This window comes from Ostrea edulis, chromosome 8, assembly GCF_947568905.1.
Source record: "Ostrea edulis chromosome 8, xbOstEdul1.1, whole genome shotgun sequence".
In the NCBI taxonomy this organism is placed as follows: domain Eukaryota; kingdom Metazoa; phylum Mollusca; class Bivalvia; order Ostreida; family Ostreidae; genus Ostrea; species Ostrea edulis.
Genome location: NC_079171.1, coordinates 42,460,430 through 42,484,376, shown reverse-complemented (window position 1 = coordinate 42,484,376; position 23,947 = coordinate 42,460,430). Strand labels below are relative to the sequence as shown.

Here is a 23,947-nt window from a genome sequence, read left to right as displayed (position 1 = left end):
GAAAAATATTCGCGATGATTATGTTTTCGCTTGTTTAGCGAAAATTTCTCGCCCGCGAAAAGTTGGTTTGTAGTAGTTTAAATCACTGAGGGAGTCAGCAAGATTCCAGTTCCACGACAGTATGCACATTTCCCGAGGCGAGGCCGAGGAAAATACACGTTCTCTTACTTTAAAGGAACCAAAATCCTGCCGACTCCTTCAACAATATACATTAATCGTTACATTATACCGGTACAAACATTAAAACCAGTCTGATAATAAAATTCAAAATTAATATAATGTTTAAAATCGAACCCAGTCACCATGATTGTTGATGTCCGTTACCGTAAACGGTAATCTTAACCGAACACCAATCTTATTGATTGGTGTTCCAAGTATATGGGGACAAGGTATGCGTAACTCTTGAAGCAATTCCATTTTATAATGAATATTCATGATTACATTCGGATCACATCAGGACTTTTCATAAGATGAAAAGAAGCTGCTAGCTAAACTTTTAATTGTGCAGAGAAATAAGTCATTTTACAATAATTGTGAAGGAATTACTGAATTCAGCCGAGGTAATAATAATCTTACTAGTATTCTACGATATATCAGACTTCGAATTCTTCATGAAAAGTTTCCATTTTCTATATTGATTATTCAACATAATCTTACTTTATTTTGGAGATAAAAATGCTGAAGTCGTGGAGGTCCCCACTGAATTCGTCGCCGAACAAATATACTCCCCCATATCGGACTGATGAACTGGGAAAATCGTCAAATTAACGTTGTTAGGTACACTGATTTCCCTAGCTTGACTGGATATAGTCGTGCCCCCTGAAAGCTTAAAATTGAAATTCAATATCAGTACCGCTGCAATCAAATCTTTTAGTAAATAGAATACCATACATTGATTTTTTTTTTTATAAAACTAACTAAAGGCATATTGTTAAATGCATTATGATGTTTAAGAGTATCACACAAAATTAAAATGTAAAATCATTGGTGTATCACGAAGACATTTTTAGCAATATATTATGATATTAAACTTACACCTTTGAATTCCCAGTGTGATATTAAACTTACGTCTTTGTATTGCCAGTGTGATATTAAACTTACGTCTTTGTATTGCCAGTGTGACAATAAACTTACGCCTTTGTATTCCCAGTGTGATATTAAACTTGCACCTTTGTATAGGCAGTGTGATATTAAACTTACGCCTTTGTATTGGTAATGTGATATTAAACTTACGCCTTTGAATTCCCAGTGTGATATTAAACTTACGCCTTTGTATTGCCAGTGTGATATCAAACTTGTACCTTTGTATAGGCAGTGTGATATTAAACTTACGTCTTTGTATTGGTAGTGTGATATTAAACTTACGCCTTTGTATTGCCAGTGTGATGTTAAACTTACGTATAGGCAGTGTGATATTAAACTTACGTCTTTGTATTGCCAGTGTGATATTAAACTTGCACCTTTGTAAAGGCAGTGTGATATTAAACTTACGCCTTTGAATTCCCAGTGTGATATTAAACTTGCACCTTTGTATAGGCAGTGTGATATTAAACTTACGTCTTTGTATTGCCAGTGTGATATAAAACTTACGCCTTTGAATTCCCAGTGTAAGGTAGCGTTGGACGTTGGATCCGTCTTGCACACGAGAATGACCCCCTCAAACTCTGGACGTAGTGTACTGTTGTCCGGTTTTTGAATGAACACAGGCTTCACTAAAGAAGTTACAAAACAAAACATTAATGTTAGACTTTACTTAGGATGATAAAGAACCCTCATTGCTTGGGCCCTGAGCGCTATGCATGCGTCTGAATTTGTAGTACTTCATCTACAACGGATGACGTCTCAATATAAGTAAGATATTTTAAAAGGGACGTCAAAAAGACTTCAGGTACAGGAGCGGATCCAAAGATTTTAAAACAAGAATTGCGACGTTAGTTGGTAATTTTCACATCCATAAAATGGCTATACAGCCACCCCACCAAAGTAACCTTTAGTGTTAAAAAGACTTCAGTCAGGCTGGAGGGTTGTGAACAACAACGCAATTTTCAATGATACGAGTTGGGGACAGTCCAGATGTTCTAAAAGCTGTCAAAAGCCATGAGTCCCTGACGTATTTGCTTGCCACTACTGTGACGAAGATTACGTCCAAAACAACTGGTTGGCTGGCTGTATGTTGTTTAACGTCCTAACCGAGAATATTTCATCATTATGGAGACAACTGGAATCCGACTTTTAGAAAGTGTGTTAAGAAAATAGCGAATTACAATGCAGTATTCATCATCATTATCATCATCATCATCGTCGTCATCATCATAATTTTCATCGTCGTCGTCATCATCATCGCTTCAACCTTAATCATCATCGCTACAACCATAATCAGCAGCATCTACATTAACGTACCTCGTTTGGGGATGCCACACAGTCTGATGTTGCAGAAGTCCGTGTTGCAGCAGTCGTTGCAGTGTTGCAGCGTTATGTGACCGCTTGACTGTGATGACGTCTGGTAGCTGTGCCAGTGGTTCATCAGGGCTGTACACGTCTAAAATGTAGAAAGTGTAGCTCACATATAAAACACATTAATGGCGGTACAAATCTAAAGTGTAGCTCACATACAAAACACATTAACGGCGGTACAAATCTAAAGTGTAGCTCACATACAAAAACACATTAATGGCGGTAGGTAGGATATTTTCCTTCATATCTACTTTATTATAGATCATTTTTATTTCGCAAGACCTAATTTGCGCATGGATACAATGAAATATTTTTCAACGAGACATATCTTTCGCAAATCATTATTTATTGCTTAAGTTTTCTATGTGTGAGAGTTTAAGCGACACAAGTAAAGTTTTCTATGTGTGAGAGTTTAAGCGATACAAGTAAAGTTTTCTATGTGTGAGAGTTTAAGCGACACAAGTAAAGTTTTCTATGTGTGAGAGTTTAAGCGACACAAGTAAAGTTTTCTATGTGTGAGAGTTTAAGCGACACAAGTAAAGTTTTCTATGTGTGAGAGTTTAAGCGACACAAGTAAAGTTTTCTATGTGTGAGAGTTTAAGCGATACAAGTAAAGTTTTCTATGTGTGAGAATTTAAGCGACACAAGTAAAGTTTTCTATGTGTGAGAGTTTAAGCGACACAAGTAAAGTTTTCTATGTGTGAGAGTTTAAGCGACACAAGTAAAGTTTTCTATGTGTGAGAGTTTAAGCGACACAAGTAAAGTTTTCTATGTGTGAGAGTTTAAGCGATACAAGTAAAGTTTTCTATGTGTGAGAATTTAAGCGACACAAGTAAAGTTTTCTATGTGTGAGAGTTTAAGCGACACAAGTAAAGTTTTCTATGTGTGAGAGTTTAAGCGACACAAGTAAAGTCTCGCGAATGGCTAGTCTCACGAAATAGCGTATAAATAAAGTTCTCGCGAATAATAGGTGATTTACAGTATTCTAAAACAGAGATACTTCTTTTATTCTGTTGTTTCCAATCTTAACTGAGTTCGATGTCTGATACCTCGTTTATATTTGTAGACATCATATAAATAGACATTAAATGTAACATTGAACTATATTTTTGAATCTTTAGCTTTATTATTTAGATTTACCAATACACATACGTGTATTTACAAAGTCGCAAAAACAAATCCTGGTATTATGAGCCCCGAAATAAAAAGCATACGCCCCTTAAAGGACATCTGAGTATCACTCACTAGAACCCCACTAAATTTAAAAGTGTTGTTGTTTTTAACTCAAGAAAAATGAATTTCAAACGTTTGGTTCCAGTCTTCGGGTTCATTATAATTACACACACAGGTTGTAAGCTGCGTATCCAGAAGACTTTCAAAGATGGCACGCTTTTCATCAAAACATCCATATCGATACATTTACTTCCCGCTATCTAACTCCCCAACCCGGGTATCAGGAATCTAGATCATAATTTCCACGATAGAAAACTATATAGTGTCATGTTTTCATTTACTTTGGTAGATCCAAATATCGACTTTTTAACCTACTGATTTTGACTACAGATAACTCCGTTTTCTTGATCAAGATATTGGGCTCACGGCGGGTGTGACCATTCGACAGGCGATGCTTACTCCTCAGCACCTGACCCCACCTCTTGTATAACCAGGGGTCCGTGTTTGCCCAACTCTTTATTTTGTATTACTTATAGGAGTTTTGGGTTTGATCACTGTGAGTTGTCTTCGCCTTTCATTTACAAATGTAAGAAAGAGCTAGTAAGTCGTTTTGCCTTAGTTAAAGTCGTTCACATTATTCTAGATGTGCAACGTTTCTAGGTTCCCATAGTTTCGGCTGCTCTGCCCGAACATGTAAGAATTATAACATTTTCTCAATCACTTACTTCAGTAATATGTACATATATCCAATTCTTGATTGGCGTACACGTGCTTCTACAACAGAAATGCAATCCTGCTTAGCAGCCGACTAAGCTAAATTATCAAATAGCCCTCGAAAGCCTTGTGAAAGCACGTATAGTCTCTGCTGACCAATCGTTCCGCTTACCAAAACAATTCACAATGCGTTTAGCTATCTTCTTCGTCGACTGCCAAAAACGAAGTGACTGAAAATTCAAATCCCCCATCTTATATACTCTGTAGTCACATGATCACTTAGAGATTCTAAAAATCCGTAACAAAATTAAAACCTGCATGTGACTACTTAGAGATTGTAAAATCCGTAACAAAATTAAAACCTGTTTTATTGAAATCCTCGCTCAAATATATGCACGCTTGATCAAGTGAAGTGTAATGCTGTTATTGGAACGATAATACCTAAAGCTGTGAGGTTTCTAGATTACTGAAACATCAACAAACAAATCTACAAATATTGATTCGCTTATCATACATTATGCAGCTTACGGTTTTGCCCAAACACCCAAGCGTGTATCGTATTTCCCGGCTCAGTGGATGTATGTAGGTCCCCGTGTGACACATCTGAAATTAAAATGTAAAGAAATAAGGCATATCAATATATCTTTAATCCCAGGACATACATGTACATGTAATGTACTTTCGTTTTTACACCCGTGCAACTTTCATTCTGTAGTTCCAAACCTAACACTGTAGATTTCTTATTTTACGCCAGTACTTAATATGGCAAAATGACTCGTATGCATCAAATCGTGTGAACATGAATTCACGAATGATATGTTAATCAAGAGTTCTTTGCATGTATTTTAACGACAGAAAAATAAAAGCGAATAATTTTATTTCGCGAGTGATGCCTCTCGCGAAATTACGCGATAATAAATATATTTAGAAATCTACAGCCTCCGATGTTTTTAAACCCCCATATAAAGAAACTAAACAATTATTCCTAACATTAATACCTTGTACTTGAGCTTTTTATTTTTATGACTATATGGGACTTTTAAGTTAAGTTGAAATATTGATGTTTTAACCATAAATTTGCACTATCATGATAAACATACCTATTTATAACGCCAAAGACATGTTACAAATACGCACATTTCAAGCCATTTCCTTTCAATAAGACATGGTTAGACATTATTTAGAGCTTTTTGATTTCAGGAAGGCTGATTCCCACACGCCCATCAATTTATGACATCATCAGGTACATAGTAATTCAACTTCTCCGGCTGACCCCAACTTTCAAAACCGATATTAGAGTGCTGTACAATCATTTTATAGTTTTGCGACTCGTTATTTATAAGTGGACATTTTTTTTGACAATTTCAAAGTTAAACGTAAAAAACAACCAAGATTGTGACGCCATACTCAAATACAAGATTCAGATCGACGGATGACAATATTAATCTTCAGTTTTCCTTTCCCAGTCATCTAACAAATCAAATAATATCTAAAACTTAGGGCCGAAAACGACTGTTATCGTACCTAATCATTACATGATAATCTGCATTCTTTTTCAAAACTTTAAAGAATGCAATGCTTTAACAAAAACACATAGGTAGTTCTTTGTATATGTTAAATATATTTTTTACATTGATATAGCTAACCAGTGATCCCCATTGTTAGTAATGGAACACATTCAGTTGATTATTTGATTGTGTTGATCGGGAGTGGGGTGGGGTGTTCACCAATTTATAAATTTATACATTGATATCTTTTATATCTAGTTTCTATTTAGCCTGCACACTGTTAAACTACATAGTGAATTTAGTAGAGATATTCATTCATAATAATATCTAATAAAACATTACAAATATTCTAAAACCCCTTTCTTGTTTAAATAAAATAAACTGTTTTTAAGTTTTAATCAAGAAATTCCGTAGATCATGAAATTAAATTTATGATCATATTAAATGAACGGGATCAAAGATTTGAATGCCGATCCCGATATAAATGATAGATCAACACTCACCGAATCCTGATCACAGGAAACAACGTTTTCGCAATCCTCGGGATTTATTGTATCAGAACAGGAATAACATCTCTTTTCAGTGGCAGCTAAATACAATACAAACAAGAGATGTTCACAATATCTTCATTTTCTTATCATGCTTAATCTGTAATTACGAATCTAAGTAAAATGTTTTACTATGGTAAACATTTTAATAAGCATCTTCAGTTTGCAGTATCAGGCGCTCTTTTCTTCACTGTTTATTATTTTATTTTCCCATCAGTTTAAGATCATATCCTGGTCACGGCACCAAATGTAAAACACGAAATACATATAACGCAACGAACTGATGTTTGAAAACCACGGCCCTTCTTTTGCAATATCTTGTTAGGCACTCTACCAACTGAACTATCTAGCATAGGGAATTACTAATCACAATGTGTAACATAATAAATACAATCCAGTTTTATGGATATGACCCTAAAAATTGGAGGTCTCATGTCACGACAGGCGTTGGCACGTTAAATAACCCCCACTGCTACGACCCTGATCTGATCTAAACCTGAGATACTTCACCTGCGGCTGGTGATCTCTCAATATGAGTGAAAAAATTCTCAAAGGGAGGTAAAAAACAAACGAAACAAGGAAACATGTATTGACCTTTCGTACCTATAGGGAATTCAATTTATGCTGAATCATTATGTAAAAATTATCTTTCTTTGATCTCATGCACTCGGATCAAATTCCAGTGGCATAAAACAGATTTAGCAATAACTCAAAATTTCAATCATCTGAATGCACTGAGCAAACGTTCAACGAGATGTATCAATTAACAACACCCGATTTTAATTATTTAGGACCGCTTGACTACCATAACACAATCAGCAAAATGTGCAGATTTCAACTTGGGTCTAATCTACTCTCTAAACCCTACCTTTATTCATCGGCCATTGGATAAGATAGGTGATACACAAAGTCGATAACAAGAAACATGGCATAGATAATACTTGTCATTTAAGTTGATACATTTAGGAATCTGGACTGTTAATAAATCAGTTTACATTAAATTTTAATTCGTTATTTAGGCCTTCAAATGAAAAAACTCGCGAAGGTTTGAAATCGTTCAAGATATCAGCACGATGTCAATGTATTTTGAATTCAGTTTTCATTGCCATATCTGACATTTTGATGTTTTAACATGTTGCAGTTTATATTAACACATTTTGTAATAAGTATCTTTCACCAAATTTTGAAGATCCCAGCGACATTGAACTTGGGTACAATAAAAAAAATTCAAACTATATGTAACGCTTTAACGACATTTGCTACAGATGATGAAAATTAAAAAAAAAAGAAAGTAAAGTGAATACGATTTTCCGTATGGAATATAATTCTCAATAAAGTCCAAAACAGTGATGGTAATTTATGTAGAGTTATAAATGCATTTACAATTTTGAACATCATAGATGTTTTAAAAGTCAATTATTTTTAGGAATTTTCTTTGTACCTACACGTATTACAACCAAACTAAACTAAACCAAAATATATGATTGATTTGAACATATTTTATTGTATAAGTGTATATTATACAGACGGTTTGAACACAAGTTCTTTCAACTTATGGGGTTCTCACCTTAAATACAACTGTCAATATACATGTATTAATTGAGAAATCAGAAGTTGCATTCAAACACATTACCAATGTCGCAACTGTTGCTCCTGAAAACTGTCGTAAAATTTCGAAAACTCACGAGGATTTCCGCATAAATTGTCGTTGCACGGGTAAGTTCCGTTTCCGGTGGTGCAGCATTCATAGCAGTTGGTTATCCCATCATCTCGTTTTCTACCTAATCCGGAAACTTGGTGAATTATCTGGCAGTTCTAAAATACGAAAAAAGCAAATAATTGTTGTTGTTCTTACCTATCCTGCCTTTCTGATTATTGATATACCCTGCATTGTTGTAAAGGGGGCGGATCCAAAATTCCAAAGAGGGATTGTGATATTGTTTTTGATAGGAACTCATTCCCCAGTTAAGGTAATTGACGATTGATGGGATTGATTCCCACCAAAAGGAAGTTGCAACAATCTGCTTGAATCCTTCTCCTAGATCCGCCACTATACTTCTGAAAATCTATATCTATTCAATGTACAGAGTGCCTATTAAGAGGTACAGATATCATAAATCTCATGTTCCTATTCTGTAAAAAAGGTCACCTTTTCTTTTCAATGGAAAGATATGTCAAAAATCATGAACATCTCCCACAGGAGTTGGGTTTCAATTGCGTAACTGCATGCTCAATACATTAACTGTGTTACCTTCATAAGAAGTAGGTAATTATACAAAATTGCCTCTTTGATTACCTTATGTGGTACCCCTTTCCCAACATTTTGGTGTTCCTACCTGTTTGCTAATACACCCGGACTCAAACAGCGGTTTACCGTTGTACTGTGTAAATTTCCTGACGTAACACGCCTGAAAAACAACAATAACTACTTATAATAGCTATACGTATTGCCAGTATAGAGTAATAGGAGACGTACTTCTAAAGCATTAATTCCGAATGCAGTGATATTCAGTTGTCCCGGTGGTGATGGTGTTGTTTTACATCTAATCGAGACTGTTATAGGAATCCTTGCGTAATCATAAAACCCATCGCCTCTCAGTAAGTAGAAATAAGTAGACATAATATGAATCGGACATAGTAAACAAAAAAATCCAACTTGGAAGATAGATAGATTGATTGTATCTTGTTTAACATCTCTTTCGAAAAAATTTCACTCATATGGATACGTTACCAAGACCGGTGAAGGGCTTCAAAGTTAGGTCTTGCTCGGCGCTTACGGCCTTTGAGCAGTGAGTGTTCTTTAGCGTGCCACACCAATTGTGACACGGACCGAGAAATTCACAATCTGTGTTTCTGTACCCCCCCCCCCCCCCCCCAATAATGTAATCAAAATCTAGCGAAAAAATATCGTTCTAGTGTTTAAAAGAAGTGAAATGCCCGAAACCTGCGAGCACCGATGGACTGGAAAAGATTAAAATATAGGTCACCTGTCTGAAGCGTGCAAATAGAGTTATGAATGGTGGTACATATTTATGTGTTAGCAAACAATGATGTTAGATCAAGCCTGCGACAGCCGTCTTTCCAAATCTAAACGTGAAAGAAAAGCTTAAGTATAGCCATATTTCGCAGCCATTGAATGGATCGGTGGCAAAAAGACTCTAAAATCGTCATGATTTGTATTCTGTTGCCAAGAAAACTTGCCTCGTTTTCGCCACAGCTTGTAATGACGTTGCAGTCCTTTTGATCCGACACTCCGTTACAGTTAAAGCATTGATCCCTCGACGACAGGACGACTAAATTGTAATAACAAGGCACACGATAGAAAGATGCTTTCAAACCGTCCCCTCATAATAACAGGTATTCAGACATCAAGACTAAACGCCTTGATCATTCTAATATACCAAAATTAAGCAATACACCATGAAGATGTTTGGTCCTTAACTAGTTGCCATTTCTGGATCTCTAACGTGTAGTTATTTCTGTGTTCTTAAGTAGTTATTTCTGAGTACCTAACTATTTGTCATTTCTGGGTCCCTCACAACATGTAATTGTCATTTATTTTTGGATCCCTAATTACTAGTATAACACGTTTTGGCATAAATCCATTTTCAAACACTCAGAATGTCTAGCATTAAAGTTTTGATCTATTCATAATCTTACAATACATGCTTTGGATTTCTGATTCTAACTGTTTGAACAAGATATACATGTAGGTACGACGAAATATAAATATTTAGAAGTCTGAGCTTTGGATTTGCTGTTCTCGCGATTTGAACTAAATATGTCTGGTACTCGCTGGATAATGAATCCACAATGCCTCTGCATATTTATAAGATCTTATTCTAAAGTCTGTATTTTTGTTTACAAATGTAGTTCTATAGGATCGTATTCTACACTTGGTATTTCTATTTACAGATGTAGTTATAGGATTATATTTTGATAGTCGCAATTTCCAAAAATGCAATCCCACTTGAAAGCTTTTATGTACACAAATTGCAAAAAGTTGTTGTCTCCAAGGTTAATATCTAAGTCTACCGTAGACAGTAAGCATACTCCACCTGTTGTAACCAACAGGAAGGATACCACAGCCACGATCTGCATGTCTGAAACAAAAGTATACAAAGGTGTGTTATCATAGAAAATAATCTTCCTCATTTTCATATCAGATACATAATTTTTCTTGTTTTTAACAGTTTTTGATCACGGAGGATATTTATAATTTTTTTTTACCTGAAATTCTCACAACACCAGTGTATTTGTATATTTCATTGCGTTAAAAGGATATTTTTAGATTTTATCTGCTACACTGAAAACGAATACATTTTTTATTTCACTTCATCAGAATTAGTATTGTTAGGTTATTTTACGTCTCGTCGAGAATTTTTCACTGATATTGAGACGTGACCGCCTGTAGCTGAAGTAATACAAATTTACACCTATGCTTAACACTTAAAGCCGTAGCAGTCAGTTTTTAGGTCACTTGAGTAAACTCAGGTGACCTATTACAATTGGTGTTCGTCCGTCGTCGTCCGTCGTGCGTTAACAATTGAACAATTTTAACTTCTTCTTAATAACTACCAGTTCGATTCTTTTCAAATTTGATATGAAGCATCATTGGGACAAAGGGGACATGAATTGTAAATTACAGGACTTCTACACCCCTGGGGCCCTAGGGGCGGGGGAAAAACTGCCCAAAATTGGGCAATTTTCAAAAATCTTCTCAAGAACCACACACATATAAGAAAAACTAAATGCATAGTAATGTAGCGCAGGAAGGTCTCTACTAAAACTGTAAATTTCATGATCCCCGGGGTAGGGGTTCTGACCCCAGGGCAGGGCCAAAACTGTTATATAGTGTTTATGTGTAAAACACTTAAATAACATCTTCTTTAGTGCTATTGATACTAAATTGAAAGGAAATAGATATTTAGAAAGAACAGGTAATCCTTTAACAAAATTGTAAATTTGATTATTGCAGGAGTAGGAGATTTTGTATCAGGGTGGGGCCAAAATGGTCAGTTATTAAATGTGTGAACATTAGACATTTTTATTTTCTTCTTGATAACTATCATTCCAAGTCTTTTCAAATTTGATATGAACCATATTTGGAACAAAGGGAACATGAATTGTAAATTTCAGGATTCTTGCACCCTTGGGGCTCTAGGGACAGGGCAGAAACCGCCCAAAAATGACCAATTTTCAAACATCTTCTTTAAAATTCTCAAGAACCACACACATGTAAGAAATACTAAATGCATAGTGATATAGAGCAGGAGGGCCTCTACCAAAATTGTAAATTTCATGTTCCCGGGGTAGGGGTTCTGACTCCAGGGCAGGGCCAAACTTGTTATATAGTGCTTATGTGTAAACACTTAAATAACATTTTCTTTAGTTCTTTTGATACTAAATTGAAACTAAATGGATAGAGGAGGTAGTCTTTTACCAAAATTGTAAATTTAATTTTCCTCAGAGTGAGGGTTTTGACCCCAGGGTGGGGCCAAACTTTGTATATATAGCATTTATGAGTAAGTTTGCTGATACTGTATACAATCTAAATGCATACTTAGGAATAGCAGAAAAGGATATACAAAAAATGGTCAATTTCACAAACCAGGGTTATGACTTTAGGATGAGTCCAAATTAGTCATATATATTTTGATGTTTTAATGTTAATACACCTATTATTTAAAGCCTTTCATCAGTGTATGCACTTTCGAGGGCAGTGAAGTTTTAAGAACACATCTTGTTATATACTGTTGCTGAACATTAGAATTAACTTAGATATTCAGAACAGGAAATTCTTTCTAAATTTCATAGCCCATGGAAGTAGTGATAGTTTTTCACCAGTATTCAGGTGACGGATAAGGCCTGTGGACCTCTTGTTTTAGCGTGCCAACGCCTGCCGCGACACAGGAATTACAAAGCGAACGCTCTACCACTGAACCACCGCGACCGGTTTCAAAATTGGTAGAATGCTCAGACTGTTCCAGGCAGCAATACAAACTGTGCGTCTTATCAGTAAAGTAACAATAGATACATTGAAGGGTTTTCTGAAGTGTACCAAGAAGAGGTATGGGAAGTATTTTTAAGACTCCTTCAATATAGATCTAAAGTTCCGTTAAAATGATCTGTAAAATATATCGAATTTATTATTCATCTTAGTTTCCATAGACATGTCCTTTAAGGAGCCGTTATGCACTGAAAACTGAAGAGTTTCAATGAGATTGTTAGTCATCACAGCATGAGATTGTTAACCATCAATGAGATTGTTAGTCATCAAGGAGATTGTTAGTCATCAATGAGATTGTTAGTCATCAATGAGATTGTTAGTCATCAATGAGATTGCTAGTCATCAATGAGATTGCTAGTCATCAATGAGATTGTTAGTCATCACAGCATGAGATTGTTAGTCATCAATGAGATTGCTAGTCATCAATGAGATTGCTAGTCATCAATGAGATTGTTAGTCATCACAGCATGAGATTGTTAGTCATCACAGCATGAGATTGTTAGTCATCAATGAAATTGTTAGTCATCAATGAGATTGTTAGTCATTAATGCGATTGTTAACCATCAATGAGATTGTTAGTCATCAATGAGATTGTTAGTCATCAATGAGCTTGATAGTCATCACAGCATGAGCTTGTTAGTCATCAATGAGATTGTTAGTCATCACTACTGATACACCAGTATTCTTGTCTCCTTTACGGAAAGATAGAGTGAACTCACCAGTATAATTTATTTCGTTGAAAAATGCATCTAAAGTCAATCTGATTAAAACCAGATCCTGAGATCCGCTCACTTGGATCGCTACACTAGGACCTGACGTAACCCCATACAGGGTCACGTCAGCATGACCTTTCGTTAAGCCAATCAAATTGACCCTGTCGATTTATACCAACGATAATTTTTCTCCCATGAACCTTTGCGTCATTATTTACGTTAGAGATGCAAAAAAAAAAAAAAAAAAAAAAAATCAAAAAAAAAAATCAAAAAAAAGTGTAGTGATCTAAGTGAGCGGATCTCAGGATCTGGTTTTAATCAGATTGCATCTAAAGTGGCACTAAAACGACAATGAATTGTTTAATACGAAGGCTGGGATATATTTTTTTTGGGGAGGGGGTACTTTTTGTGCCTTAAGTGATCTCTCTCTTAAGACCTTCTTGTATTTGTTATTTTATCAATGTAATATATCACATAGAATCACTTAGCGATAACCATGGTCACTCAGAACCGCTCGCCTGCTGAATTACGCAGACGAAATACGTCACAGTATCTGACACGTCATTACATTGGGTGCACTGTTGTGAGCGGACTGTGAACATATACATGTATTATGTTACATGCATAATATGTATACGGTGTGACCGTTGGACCGAGCGAAGCATGTACGTAACTCCGTGTCCCGAGTGGTAGTCATAATTCCGTTAAGTACGGTAGATTAGGATTCATTTAAAAATATAAATTTTGAATGAAACTTCCTTGCGCTAAACACCCAGTAACATCTCAATATTAAAGGGGTTTATATGGGGACAGCAGTTTTACATGATCCGCCTATTCATTGAACGCGGGAAATAAAACGCAAGGCGACGTAAACTGTGACGTCACATTTAGCCTCGGCTTTTTTCTCTTTTTCAAAGCAAACAATTATAAACAACAATAATACATTCCGTATGCAATGAAAAAGGCCGTTAAAACTAAACAAAATTAACCAATAAATTAAAAATGGTAAAAAAGTAACCGTAATTTTATCGTATATTCTTATTCAAAGAAACTCATGAACTCGTTCATTTATTTAGTCGTATTACGGTTTTATATGTATTTATTTGCTAAAATCTGTTACAATGATAATTATACTATTCACTTTGAACAAACTGAGTGTTTAAATTACGAATTGCACGTTAAAGTCTTCTATTATTGGCATTCAAAATAAAACACGAATAACTGTTGAAGCAGGTAATGAAAAAATAAATGGCGGCGCCCATATGGATCACGAAAATTTCAGTGAACGTATATAGAGATTATCTCTTTTTCTTTTGCTGATTTTGACTTTTTTCTTTTACATACGTGTTACCTTTAGAGCCTTGCTTCGCGGACGGGCCTTCGGCCCGTCCGAGCTTCGCTCGGTATAACTGGATTGAATCAACACACAGAAACATGCACTGCTGCACATTTAAATGAAGCCTATTGTGCCGCATTTTATCAGTCATGAATTAAAGTTCGTGCAGGACAGGTTTAGTGGTACTAAAATGTTACTAGCATAAGTTTAACTCGTTTACTTATATGCGTTTTGTTGGGAAACTTTAGGATAGAAATACCTCTTCATAGATATTTTGAAATGATAAATAAATTTGGTTTTCTAAAAAAACATATTTCTGCACTATTAGCGCACAGTGACTCCTTTAACGCAAATATTAATGTGTTCGAGTTCTGAAGATACGCGGCTGTGATATCGTAGATATCTGATGGATCCGCTTCTTGTATAAAAATGTTGATGTCATGTGACGTGATAATAGAGGGCGAAGCCCTCTCACGGCCCGAAGGGCCGTGAGAGCGGAGCTCTCCCTATAGGTAACACATATATACATGTTTAAAAGGAAAATATAGGAAAACAATGAAAAATTAAACCATACCTATGGAACTTGAAAATTTTGGTACTAATGGCGTCGATTCGAATACTATCGCGTGGACATGTATTTCTCCATTTTGAATCTCGTAAACCCTAGTTCACGTCGTTCTGAGATGTTACATAAAATTCGTAAAAGCATGTAAATCTTATTTTCTTAATCATATATAATCACTCCACCATTAACGCCATGTTTGTTGTTTTGGTTCAAACGCTGTTTGTAAATTTGCTAAATAATGACGCTGAATATGACGCCACAATGTACTGTTTACATCAATTGCGTTATATTTCCCGCGTTCAATATATAGGCGGATCAAATATCCAAAATTAGGATGCTTTGATACAGCTAGCAGCTCTGTCCTCGTGCTAACTTCGGGTTGTTTTCGTTCTGTTTTGGATATAGATACTAATGCCAAAATTTGCTTGCTTCGCCCTCAAACACGGTCACGCCGTAAAACATATTACGTTTTATGTAGAGATGAGTACCATAGCTGCGAGAGAGAGAGAGAGAGAGAGAGAGAGAGAGAGAGAGAGAGAGAGAGAGAGGGAGAGAGAATAACCCGATCGTACTATATAGATATGTGAAGATCAGGGATCAGTATTTAGCGAATTCCAATCTTGGTACCGACATTTCAGAGCCACGCCCAGTCTGTCCTCTTCAGTCCTCCTTAAACTCGTCTTACTTGAAGGTCGAGAAAGCATAAAGTGGAGGTTAGCCTTCTTAGATATAAAGATTTGTTTAACATTTACAATGGTAGTCTACTCACCCACGTATTCTGTACTACAGGCAGATTTCCCTCTCTGATCCTAAACACTGATAACACAGGGACGCGTGAACTCCGAACAAACTCTGTGACATTTCCAAGAGAGGCGCGGATCTAGAAAATAAAACTCCTTATTGGCCCCTGGGGCTAAGTACTATTTAGCAACAGAGACAGTGTTTAAATTTCCACCTTAAGTTGAGGATCTTAAAAATGAAAATAGAGATACTTGCCAGTATATATGGCTACATGTACATTGTGACCCATTCCTGACCTTTGTGACAGAAGTGAATTATATTTATCTCTAGGATAGGAAAAACACGTAAATATAAGGAAACACTTGGATATTAGCTCAATATTTACGATATAAGATATACAAGGCGTGGATCTAGAAAATATATAATATTTACACGATTATTCTAAGATGTAAGAAGTTGGCTATCCACAGTGTATGCTATGAAGATTGTGACATCTAAATAAATTTTAAAAATGTAAATGTTAATATTCTGCTAAATCTTATTTTGAGTACACAGAGATTTGAACACAAGTGTAGCTTTTGCGGAAACCAACAATGTTACTCAAAGTTCTTGGAATTAAACTTTTATCACTAAAGTGAAAATGCATACACATTACATGTGGGTAAATAGAGGAAAACTAATTCTAGATTTCATAATTTTCTTTGGCCCTAGAAATACTTATGATATATATTGGGGGGAGGGGGGGGGGGGGTCTTTTAATTTTATGGTTTTTTTGTTTTGATGCAGTCAGTCTTTCATCCAAGAAACTGCATACAAATTATTAAAAAAAAAAAAAGAAGATTGTAAAAATTGAAAATAAAAAATAAATAACTATTCTGAATAAAAGATAAAACAAATCTAAATCAATATACGTTTATTGAATATTTATTGAGATAGTTTTCGTTTTTATTCCAACAATATTTTGTCCAATACACGTATAATTTCCCGATGTCCCACTGTCAACATTTGTTAAATGTAGAACTGAGTTGGTTGAAACCGTAGCGCCATTGTTTGTCCACTTCACATATGGTTGAGGATTTCCGGTCACCTGGCACGTGATGTCTACATCATTTCCGGTTTTGGCGACAATGTTTTGAATTTGTCCTATTTTTGGTTCTTCTGAAGACAAATGGAGAGGAACTTAAATTTACAATGTATGTGTTTAACAGTTCTATTAAAAGCTAAGATTTTTTTTTTTGAAATCATCGGTAATATAGTTTGGTAAGAACTATGTGACGATAACGAATAGTGATCTGTCTCATTTATTCTACGAACTTTAAGAATACCCGATGATCGAGAATATGAGGATGAAAAAAATCAAAGAAGAAAATTATTTAACAAACAGGTTCTGGGCAATGGAGCACGTTACGATCTCAAACCGAAGAAAGTTGATGTAAGGAAGAGTAATTCAATAAAATTTTGTTTACATGGCCTTCACTAAATCGGAAGCTTACCTAAGCATGCGCACTGCTTTGAAGGTGGCGCTGGGGGAGTGATGCGTTGAACAGGAAGTCCAGGGTCTCCTTTATCTCCCTTTGGACCTGTGTACATTTATTACATCATATCTATGATATCACTGAAAAATATTTCAATATACTTTTTCTACTTGTGAAGATTTTAAATGGTACCTTTGGGACTTATAAATTAGACACACAACGAAGACAATTTTTATGGATCAAAAGTACAAAATATTTATATCATAATATAATAATGTTTTGAAATTAAAACTTTGGAAATTTTCTTTAGTGAGCAGCCTGGAAAATAATTTAGAAAAATCTCCCTTGCGGGACTCCCAACTCCTGATCTGCAAAACGCCAATCGTAAGTACATGTACATGTAGTACTGGTTGAACGACGAGAAAACTCAAAGGGACACGGAATACCAGATATATATCTATTCCTGCATTTGTGTTCCGTTAGTCATTGTGACGATGTGTCATCTCTCTTTAAATCATCAAGATTGTTATGGTTGTTTGGAGTCGAATGTATATTATTAAAGCTGTATGATCCGATGTTCGTGTATTATTTTTGTACAGAATTACTTTAAAGCATATTAGTTAGTTTCTTAAGTTAAACTTTACTTGCTTGCAAACATCTGCATGTAAAAGAAAACAGGGCAAAGCTTTAAAACGTAAATATAGCGGGTACACACGAATTGTAAAACATCTGTTAGGTGTCTATAAATATCCCCACGCGCGTCAGGGGAATCCCATGATGTGTATAATTCACACTGTATTTAAGATTATAAGAGCGTAAAACAACGAATTAGTCAGAGGTATTTGATAGTTTTTAATTTCTCTTAAACTTATGGCAAGGTACTCATTTTAACAAAATACACAGCTTTACACAGATAAGACCACCGATGATCTGAAAGTCTGAACTGAACACGTGACTATTATTTCAAAAGGCCGAGTGACAGTTGTTTGTAAACACCGATTTAAAATGAAACGATTTTGGCTATAACGGATGAAATAATGTACGGCATGTCGAACGGCATCAGGAATAAGTGTATGGGGTGATTTAGCAGTGTTATTACAAGGCGGAAAAAATGTTGAAATCCGGACCATACAACTTTAAATAAGCAGTAAACGAATCAATGAATGAAGGCATGAAATGAAATAATTAGTCTATCAAAGAAAACAGTGCTGATTACGAAACATCTTAGTACCAGCTATTGTTTTTCTTGTATTAGATATAACTTTAGATGGATGACCATGCTGGTTCTTGTATCAGTGTTAGTGAAGACAAATTACATCATTTACCTCTCATACACAGTCGACTGTCGTTAGCACAATGGGATTCCAGTACATGCGCCTTGTAAAGAGAAAATAGACATTGTATACGTTAGACAGCCTCATTTTACCGCATTACCGCAGGAAACAGTATAGCTTGAAATCTCTGTTGGCTTTGTAGCTTGAAATTTTAGAGCTCTATTTTTTTTTAATTCATGTATCATTTATCATTCATATTGGCGAAGTTTCTTTGTCCGGACCCCCCCCCCCCCTCCGATGTATATTACATTACAGTTATATATTTCTTTATATGCTGATAATGGTCACGGCAATAACGAGCTATATCACTCACACGTAGAAAGAATCGTTGTCTAGAAATTCAAGGTCAGGTGACTTTTCAAAATACTGCTATATCTAATGACTAACTGTACAGCTTCATGCAATGAATGAGTAAACTTCTAAAGTTTATTACATAATTCATTAAAACAACCACTTCTCCAGATTATCCCAATCAAATTATTCACGGGAAAACTATACTTTATACCATTAACAACATGAATATCTTCAATTTCCTTATGGTTAAAATCATTTCTGAACATCATACATATAACATGACTGTACGAATAAGGTTTTTGTTCCACTGACGAGTATATGATAAAATGGAGTGCTCAAAATGAATGCTTGCATTTCAATTGTCATATGCATATTTTTGCAATAGTTGGTCAAAACTTTAAAAAAATCTTTATGTCCGAATGTTTTATAATAAATGCATTTGATTTCTTAATCATTACAACAAAATTACTTTATAATTTTTTTTTTCAAAATGAAATGTGTCTTTCGGTGAAATATACATGTAGGCATGTTACGTAAAACATGAAAGATAACTCACGTGTATATATGTAATAGCTTAGAGGAGTTACGTGTATATATGTAATAGCTTAGAGGAGCTACGTGTGTATGTGTGTGATAGCTTAGAGGAGCTAAATGTATACATGTAATATCTTAGAGAAGCTACGAGTATATATGTAATAGCTTAGAGGAGCTACGTGTATACATACAATAACTTAGAGGATCTACGTGTAAACAATAGCTTAGAGGAGCTACCTGTATATATGTAATAGCTTAGAGAAACTACGTGTGTATGTGTGTGATAACTTAGAGGAGCTAAATGTATACATGTACTAGCTTAGAGAAGCTACGAGTATATATGTAGTAGCTTAGAGGAGCTATGTATATACATACAATAACTTAGAGGATCTACGTGTAAACAATAGCTTAGAGGAGCTACCTGTATATATGTAGTAGCTTAGAGGAGCTACGTGCGACGACGCCGTATCTGAACCTCCCTTATGTGTTGTGACACGGCTATTCGGGCTAGCTACTACATGTAATATGACACCATAACCTCTTGTGTTTGTCGATTTAATGATTAATTGGTTGAATATTGTTTAACGTTCCTCTCGAGAATTTATACCTCATATGGAGACGTCACCATTGCCGGCGAAGTAAAGAAAAATGTCGGCCTATGCTCAGCGCTTACGGCTTTTGAGCAAGGAGGGATCTGTATCGTGACACACCTGCTGTGACACAAGACCTCGGTTTTTGCGGTCTCATTCATTAAGTCGCTTATTACGACAAGCCAGGGGTACTGAAGACCGGATCCCCACGGGATTGGCGATTTAAAAGTTTTACCAAATAAATAAGATCACGTGAGCTACAATCTGTTTAAACTATAGGTAAATGTGAGCTAACTGGCTACCTGGGCCTGCAGTAATTCCTGCATGAATGTGTTGGCTGTCTGTCGCTTCTGTACACCTACAGGTCTCTGTTGAGACCGGTGCTTGTGGAAGTCTTCTTTCCTTTCATCTCCATACTTAAAAAGAGTAATAGCGTATTAAATGTTCTGCATAAGTATTGATCACGCGAGAGAAGGTTACAATTTCTCTAAGAATTGTGCGAAGACTGAATCATACTTAAAGACTCTATTATCATGGACATAACATAACAGTGTTCATAATTATACAATACTATTTCGTCATGATTCTGATGCTTTCAGGAGAGGATTCAATCATAGCAATTATGAAAATAAAACAAATCTGAACCCTAAACATGATTTTTTTTCACATAAAACACAGTATTCTATGTAGAAATGTTCCCCATAAAATACCCGGCATGCTATGAGCTTCCGGGAGTTTTGTCCTTTCAGCACCAACATGGGCGTGGCTGTGGACCCACTAAGCTCAGACTTCAGAATTTTCATGTTCTAAATATGTCCCTTCCCTCCTATTGTTAACATATGCAAAAATTTGAACAATAAAGCTTGAATTGACAATATATGCCAAGAGTGTTAGGACAGCAACGGATCAGAAACCCTCGCCTAACAAAACAATTATCTCATTTTTTCTATAGAATTACTTCAGATCTTATAATGGATAATATTCATAAACACTGTACATATAGCACGCTATTCGAACTTACTTAGATAATTCATTTTATGAGTACTGTAGAATCATCATTGTTTGTGGGAGATCGATGTTCGTGGAATTCGTGGGTTACTCTTACCCACAAAATTACGTCCCCACGAACATCTTTTTAAACCAAGTAGATTCATCTCTCTTAGTGACATCGTATTGCTTACCCACGAAATTACGTCCCCACGAACAAACAAAATGTTGCTTGGCCACAAAAGGCCCCCACGAATTAAAATGATCCCACAGTATTTCTAATACGAATTAGTACTCGAAAATCTTACACTGTACTAGAATTTTAAAGTCTGGAGTTTTTTTTTCAAATTTAAGGTGCATAGAATATTTATAAAGTGTGTCAAGCACGTTAATTACCCACCTATACCATCAGCTTATGATTGTCTGAATCTTATTAGGCCTGTATCAACGAATTTGCGAGGAGCAATCCCGTAAATGATCAGATAAACAGAACGTGGGGTAAAATATATTGTGATAAACATATAGAGGGGAAGATCGCTCCCTCCCACGCAAAATGTAATACTGAACTACAACAACGCCCCCTCCCACACAAAATGCAATATTGAATTACAACAACGCCCACTCCCACACAAAATGTAATATTGAACTACAACAACGCCCCCTCTCTCGCAAAATGTAATATTGAACTACAACAACGCCCCCTCCAACACAAAATGTAATATTGAACTACAACAACGCCCCCTCTCTCGCAAAATGAAATATTGAACTACAACAACGCCCCCTCCAACACAAAATGTAATATTGAACTACAATAACGCCCCCTCCAACACAAAATGTAACACTGAACTACAACAACGCCCCCTCCCATACAAAATGTAACACTGAACTACAACAACGCCCCCTCCAACACAAAATGTAATACTGAACTACAACAACGCCCCCTCTCTCGCAAAATGTGATACTGAACAAGATGCTATGAAAATAATTATTTCTGAAAGTATACGAATCTATGTACCTGTAAATGTAAAAATTTATAATCTCTATAAATACAAGATATTTCATTGACCAATCAAGGGCCCTGGGAGGCATTGTTAGCAAAAAGAAGTATGTACGTGTAAATGTGTAATATTGGCTACATAAATATACATAATATGTATCTATAAATATGTATACCTTTAACAGTGTCATAATCAACTCTATCTATACATGTAACTAAAAAAATGTTTCATTGAATTCAAAATTCGACCTATTCGCCGTTAAATTCAACCCAATTACTGTATGCATGAATTCGAATCGTAATCCTATTATTGTATGCATAAATTCAAAAACATTTTCTGGCCATTGTCATAATTACGTGATAGTTACAATAATCGAAAAAGGCAAACGTTATCGTATTCCTCGATTCCAAATGTAAATAATACACGTATCTTTTCCTGTGTTTAATGCTGCCAAAACATTGGTATCTGGATTTACACGACAGAGTACGACACTTGTCCTACAAAGGGGTCGAACTCAAATCCTCTTATTGAAAACACAAACAAAAATCCCAAATAATAGGTGTACTCACATTTTCATCAACGTCTCTTAAATGTTTCAGATTAACGAGTTCGTTTTTAATTTCCAAAAGTTGGATGTATATCAAACACACGCTTGCAATAACCCCTAGCAACGACACAACAATGAACAGCATCACAAGGACACGCCCTCTGTCGGCAGAGGGACGTTGATCAGTTGCCATTTTAATTGATTTCGTAGTAGTTGGGACTATTTTTCTCAGTTGCGATATCGTTCATTCTTATCACGACTAATGCTACACCACCGATTTTATGACCTAATTTTATCCATGTATACAATTAGATAACAATACATGCATTTTTTCTAAGCTGACAGTGGGAAAAACCTGTACCAACATTCACTGACAAAAATATTAATGTAGTTGTGCGTCATGCAGTGTAATAAGTGTTTATTCTTTTTTATTGGATGAATTTATTCGTTTTTACTTTGATAATTAACATTGTCAGAATTGCGTCTCGGCAGTAATCATGGAAATAAAAAAGTCACACCCCAGCACCTCCAAAAAGTGTACGATTATAGATATAATTGCTAAACACTTCATAACCAATTGCTGTTGTAAATTCTAACCCCTCCTTTTTCCGTTCTGCCAGATTTGATAAAATTCTCCTGACAATCCAGGAGAAATGTTACATGTGTCACGTGACCTCGATTTAATGATCTATGGTCACGATCTTGCTTTGTAAGACTGTTGAAGCATCCATCAGGGTTTCGTTTGTTTTGAAGATATCGTGTCACTACATCGCTGTGAAAACACCTGCAGATTTGTTGTTTAATTTAATTAGATATATATAATGATGTTGTTTTGAATGGAACTTATCAGAATATTGGGAGGCTTTCCGGGAGGAAGTTTCACATGATAGCCCGAAGGGGAATCAAGTCAACTTGTACCCTGACCGACTCGTACCCAGGTCAACTCGTACCCAAAAGGCAAAAGTCAACTCGTACCCAAGAATCTGGTTACGAGTTGACTCCTCCTCTTCATATTGATGACAACTCGTACCTAAGCGATATGTCACTTATATGCGCATATATATACTGCATTATGGACAGATTCTTGGGTACGAGTTGACTTTTGTCTTTTGGGTACGAGTTGACCTATTAAGTACTAGTTGATACGAGTCGGTCAGGGTACGAGTTGACTAGAAATCCCCGACGGTCGGGTCAATTTTAACAGTCACTGTACAATTAGAGATGTCGTAAAAAAAACCCACCCAACTTTTATTTGTAAATTTATTCGTGTAAAATAATAAACATCTCAAAACGCAAAAGCAGGACTGGGGGATTTTTAACAGGGATGAAAACTTTTAAGTGTAGCCAGGCCAAGGATTGGCTGATGATTTCATTGGGTTTCTAACCCTGAAATAATTATTTCTATCATATTTATCTCATCACCATG

The 23,947-nt window shown here is 35.7% G+C and overlaps 3 protein-coding genes across 6 annotated transcripts in view; 1 reads left to right on the top strand and 2 right to left on the bottom strand.

Annotated features, from left to right (window-relative positions):
- The window catches only part of LOC125662394 (uncharacterized), a 1,158,266-nt gene that overhangs the window by 1,048,761 nt on the left and 85,558 nt on the right, over positions 1–23,947 (top strand). The gene's annotated exons all lie outside the window — the stretch shown is intronic.
- LOC125661728 (uncharacterized) lies at positions 658–15,860 on the bottom strand. 4 transcript variants are annotated; one of them, XM_056146197.1, is made up of 11 exons: positions 15,791–15,826; positions 15,594–15,705; positions 10,456–10,500; positions 9,599–9,690; positions 8,734–8,805; positions 8,083–8,212; positions 6,353–6,438; positions 4,870–4,944; positions 2,401–2,539; positions 1,591–1,712; positions 658–826 (listed from the first exon to the last, which is right to left on the bottom strand). In XM_056146197.1, exons 3-11 carry the CDS (start codon positions 10,496–10,498, stop codon positions 659–661), a joined length of 927 nt encoding a protein of 308 aa, XP_056002172.1. In that variant the 5' UTR covers positions 10,499–10,500; positions 15,594–15,705; positions 15,791–15,826; the 3' UTR covers position 658. The 4 variants fall into 4 exon arrangements, with proteins under 4 accessions (XP_056002172.1, XP_056002169.1, XP_056002171.1 ...); XM_056146194.1 differs by having other exon boundaries at positions 15,649–15,705; positions 15,791–15,820; XM_056146196.1 differs by having other exon boundaries at positions 15,653–15,705; positions 15,791–15,820.
- LOC125661741 (uncharacterized) lies at positions 16,661–22,804 on the bottom strand. The gene is made up of 5 exons (XM_048893897.2): positions 22,544–22,804; positions 20,292–20,405; positions 18,563–18,614; positions 17,256–17,342; positions 16,661–16,920 (listed from the first exon to the last, which is right to left on the bottom strand). Exons 1-5 carry the CDS (start codon positions 22,712–22,714, stop codon positions 16,676–16,678), a joined length of 669 nt encoding a protein of 222 aa, XP_048749854.2. The 5' UTR covers positions 22,715–22,804; the 3' UTR covers positions 16,661–16,675.

What these genes read in the sequence shown, in the direction of transcription:
- LOC125661728 (XM_048893878.2), bottom strand. Translation starts at nt 10,498, where the DNA reads ATGCAGATCGTGGCTGTGGTATCCTTCCTGTTGGTTACAACAG. An exon ending in CCGGGTGTATTAGCAAACAG is followed by an intron (nt 8,213 to 8,733) that starts GTAGGAACACCA and finishes TTCGTATTTTAG; the next exon opens with AACTGCCAGATAATTCACCA. An exon ending in CAATTTATGCGGAAATCCTC is followed by an intron (nt 6,439 to 8,082) that starts GTGAGTTTTCGA and finishes TATTGTATTTAG; the next exon opens with CTGCCACTGAAAAGAGATGT.
- LOC125661741 (XM_048893897.2), bottom strand. Translation starts at nt 22,714, where the DNA reads ATGGCAACTGATCAACGTCCCTCTGCCGACAGAGGGCGTGTCCTTGTG. An exon ending in CAGTCGACTGTGTATGAGAG is followed by an intron (nt 17,343 to 18,562) that starts GTAAATGATGTA and finishes AAATGTACACAG; the next exon opens with GTCCAAAGGGAGATAAAGGA. An exon ending in AAAGCAGTGCGCATGCTTAG is followed by an intron (nt 16,921 to 17,255) that starts GTAAGCTTCCGA and finishes ATTTGTCTTCAG; the next exon opens with AAGAACCAAAAATAGGACAA.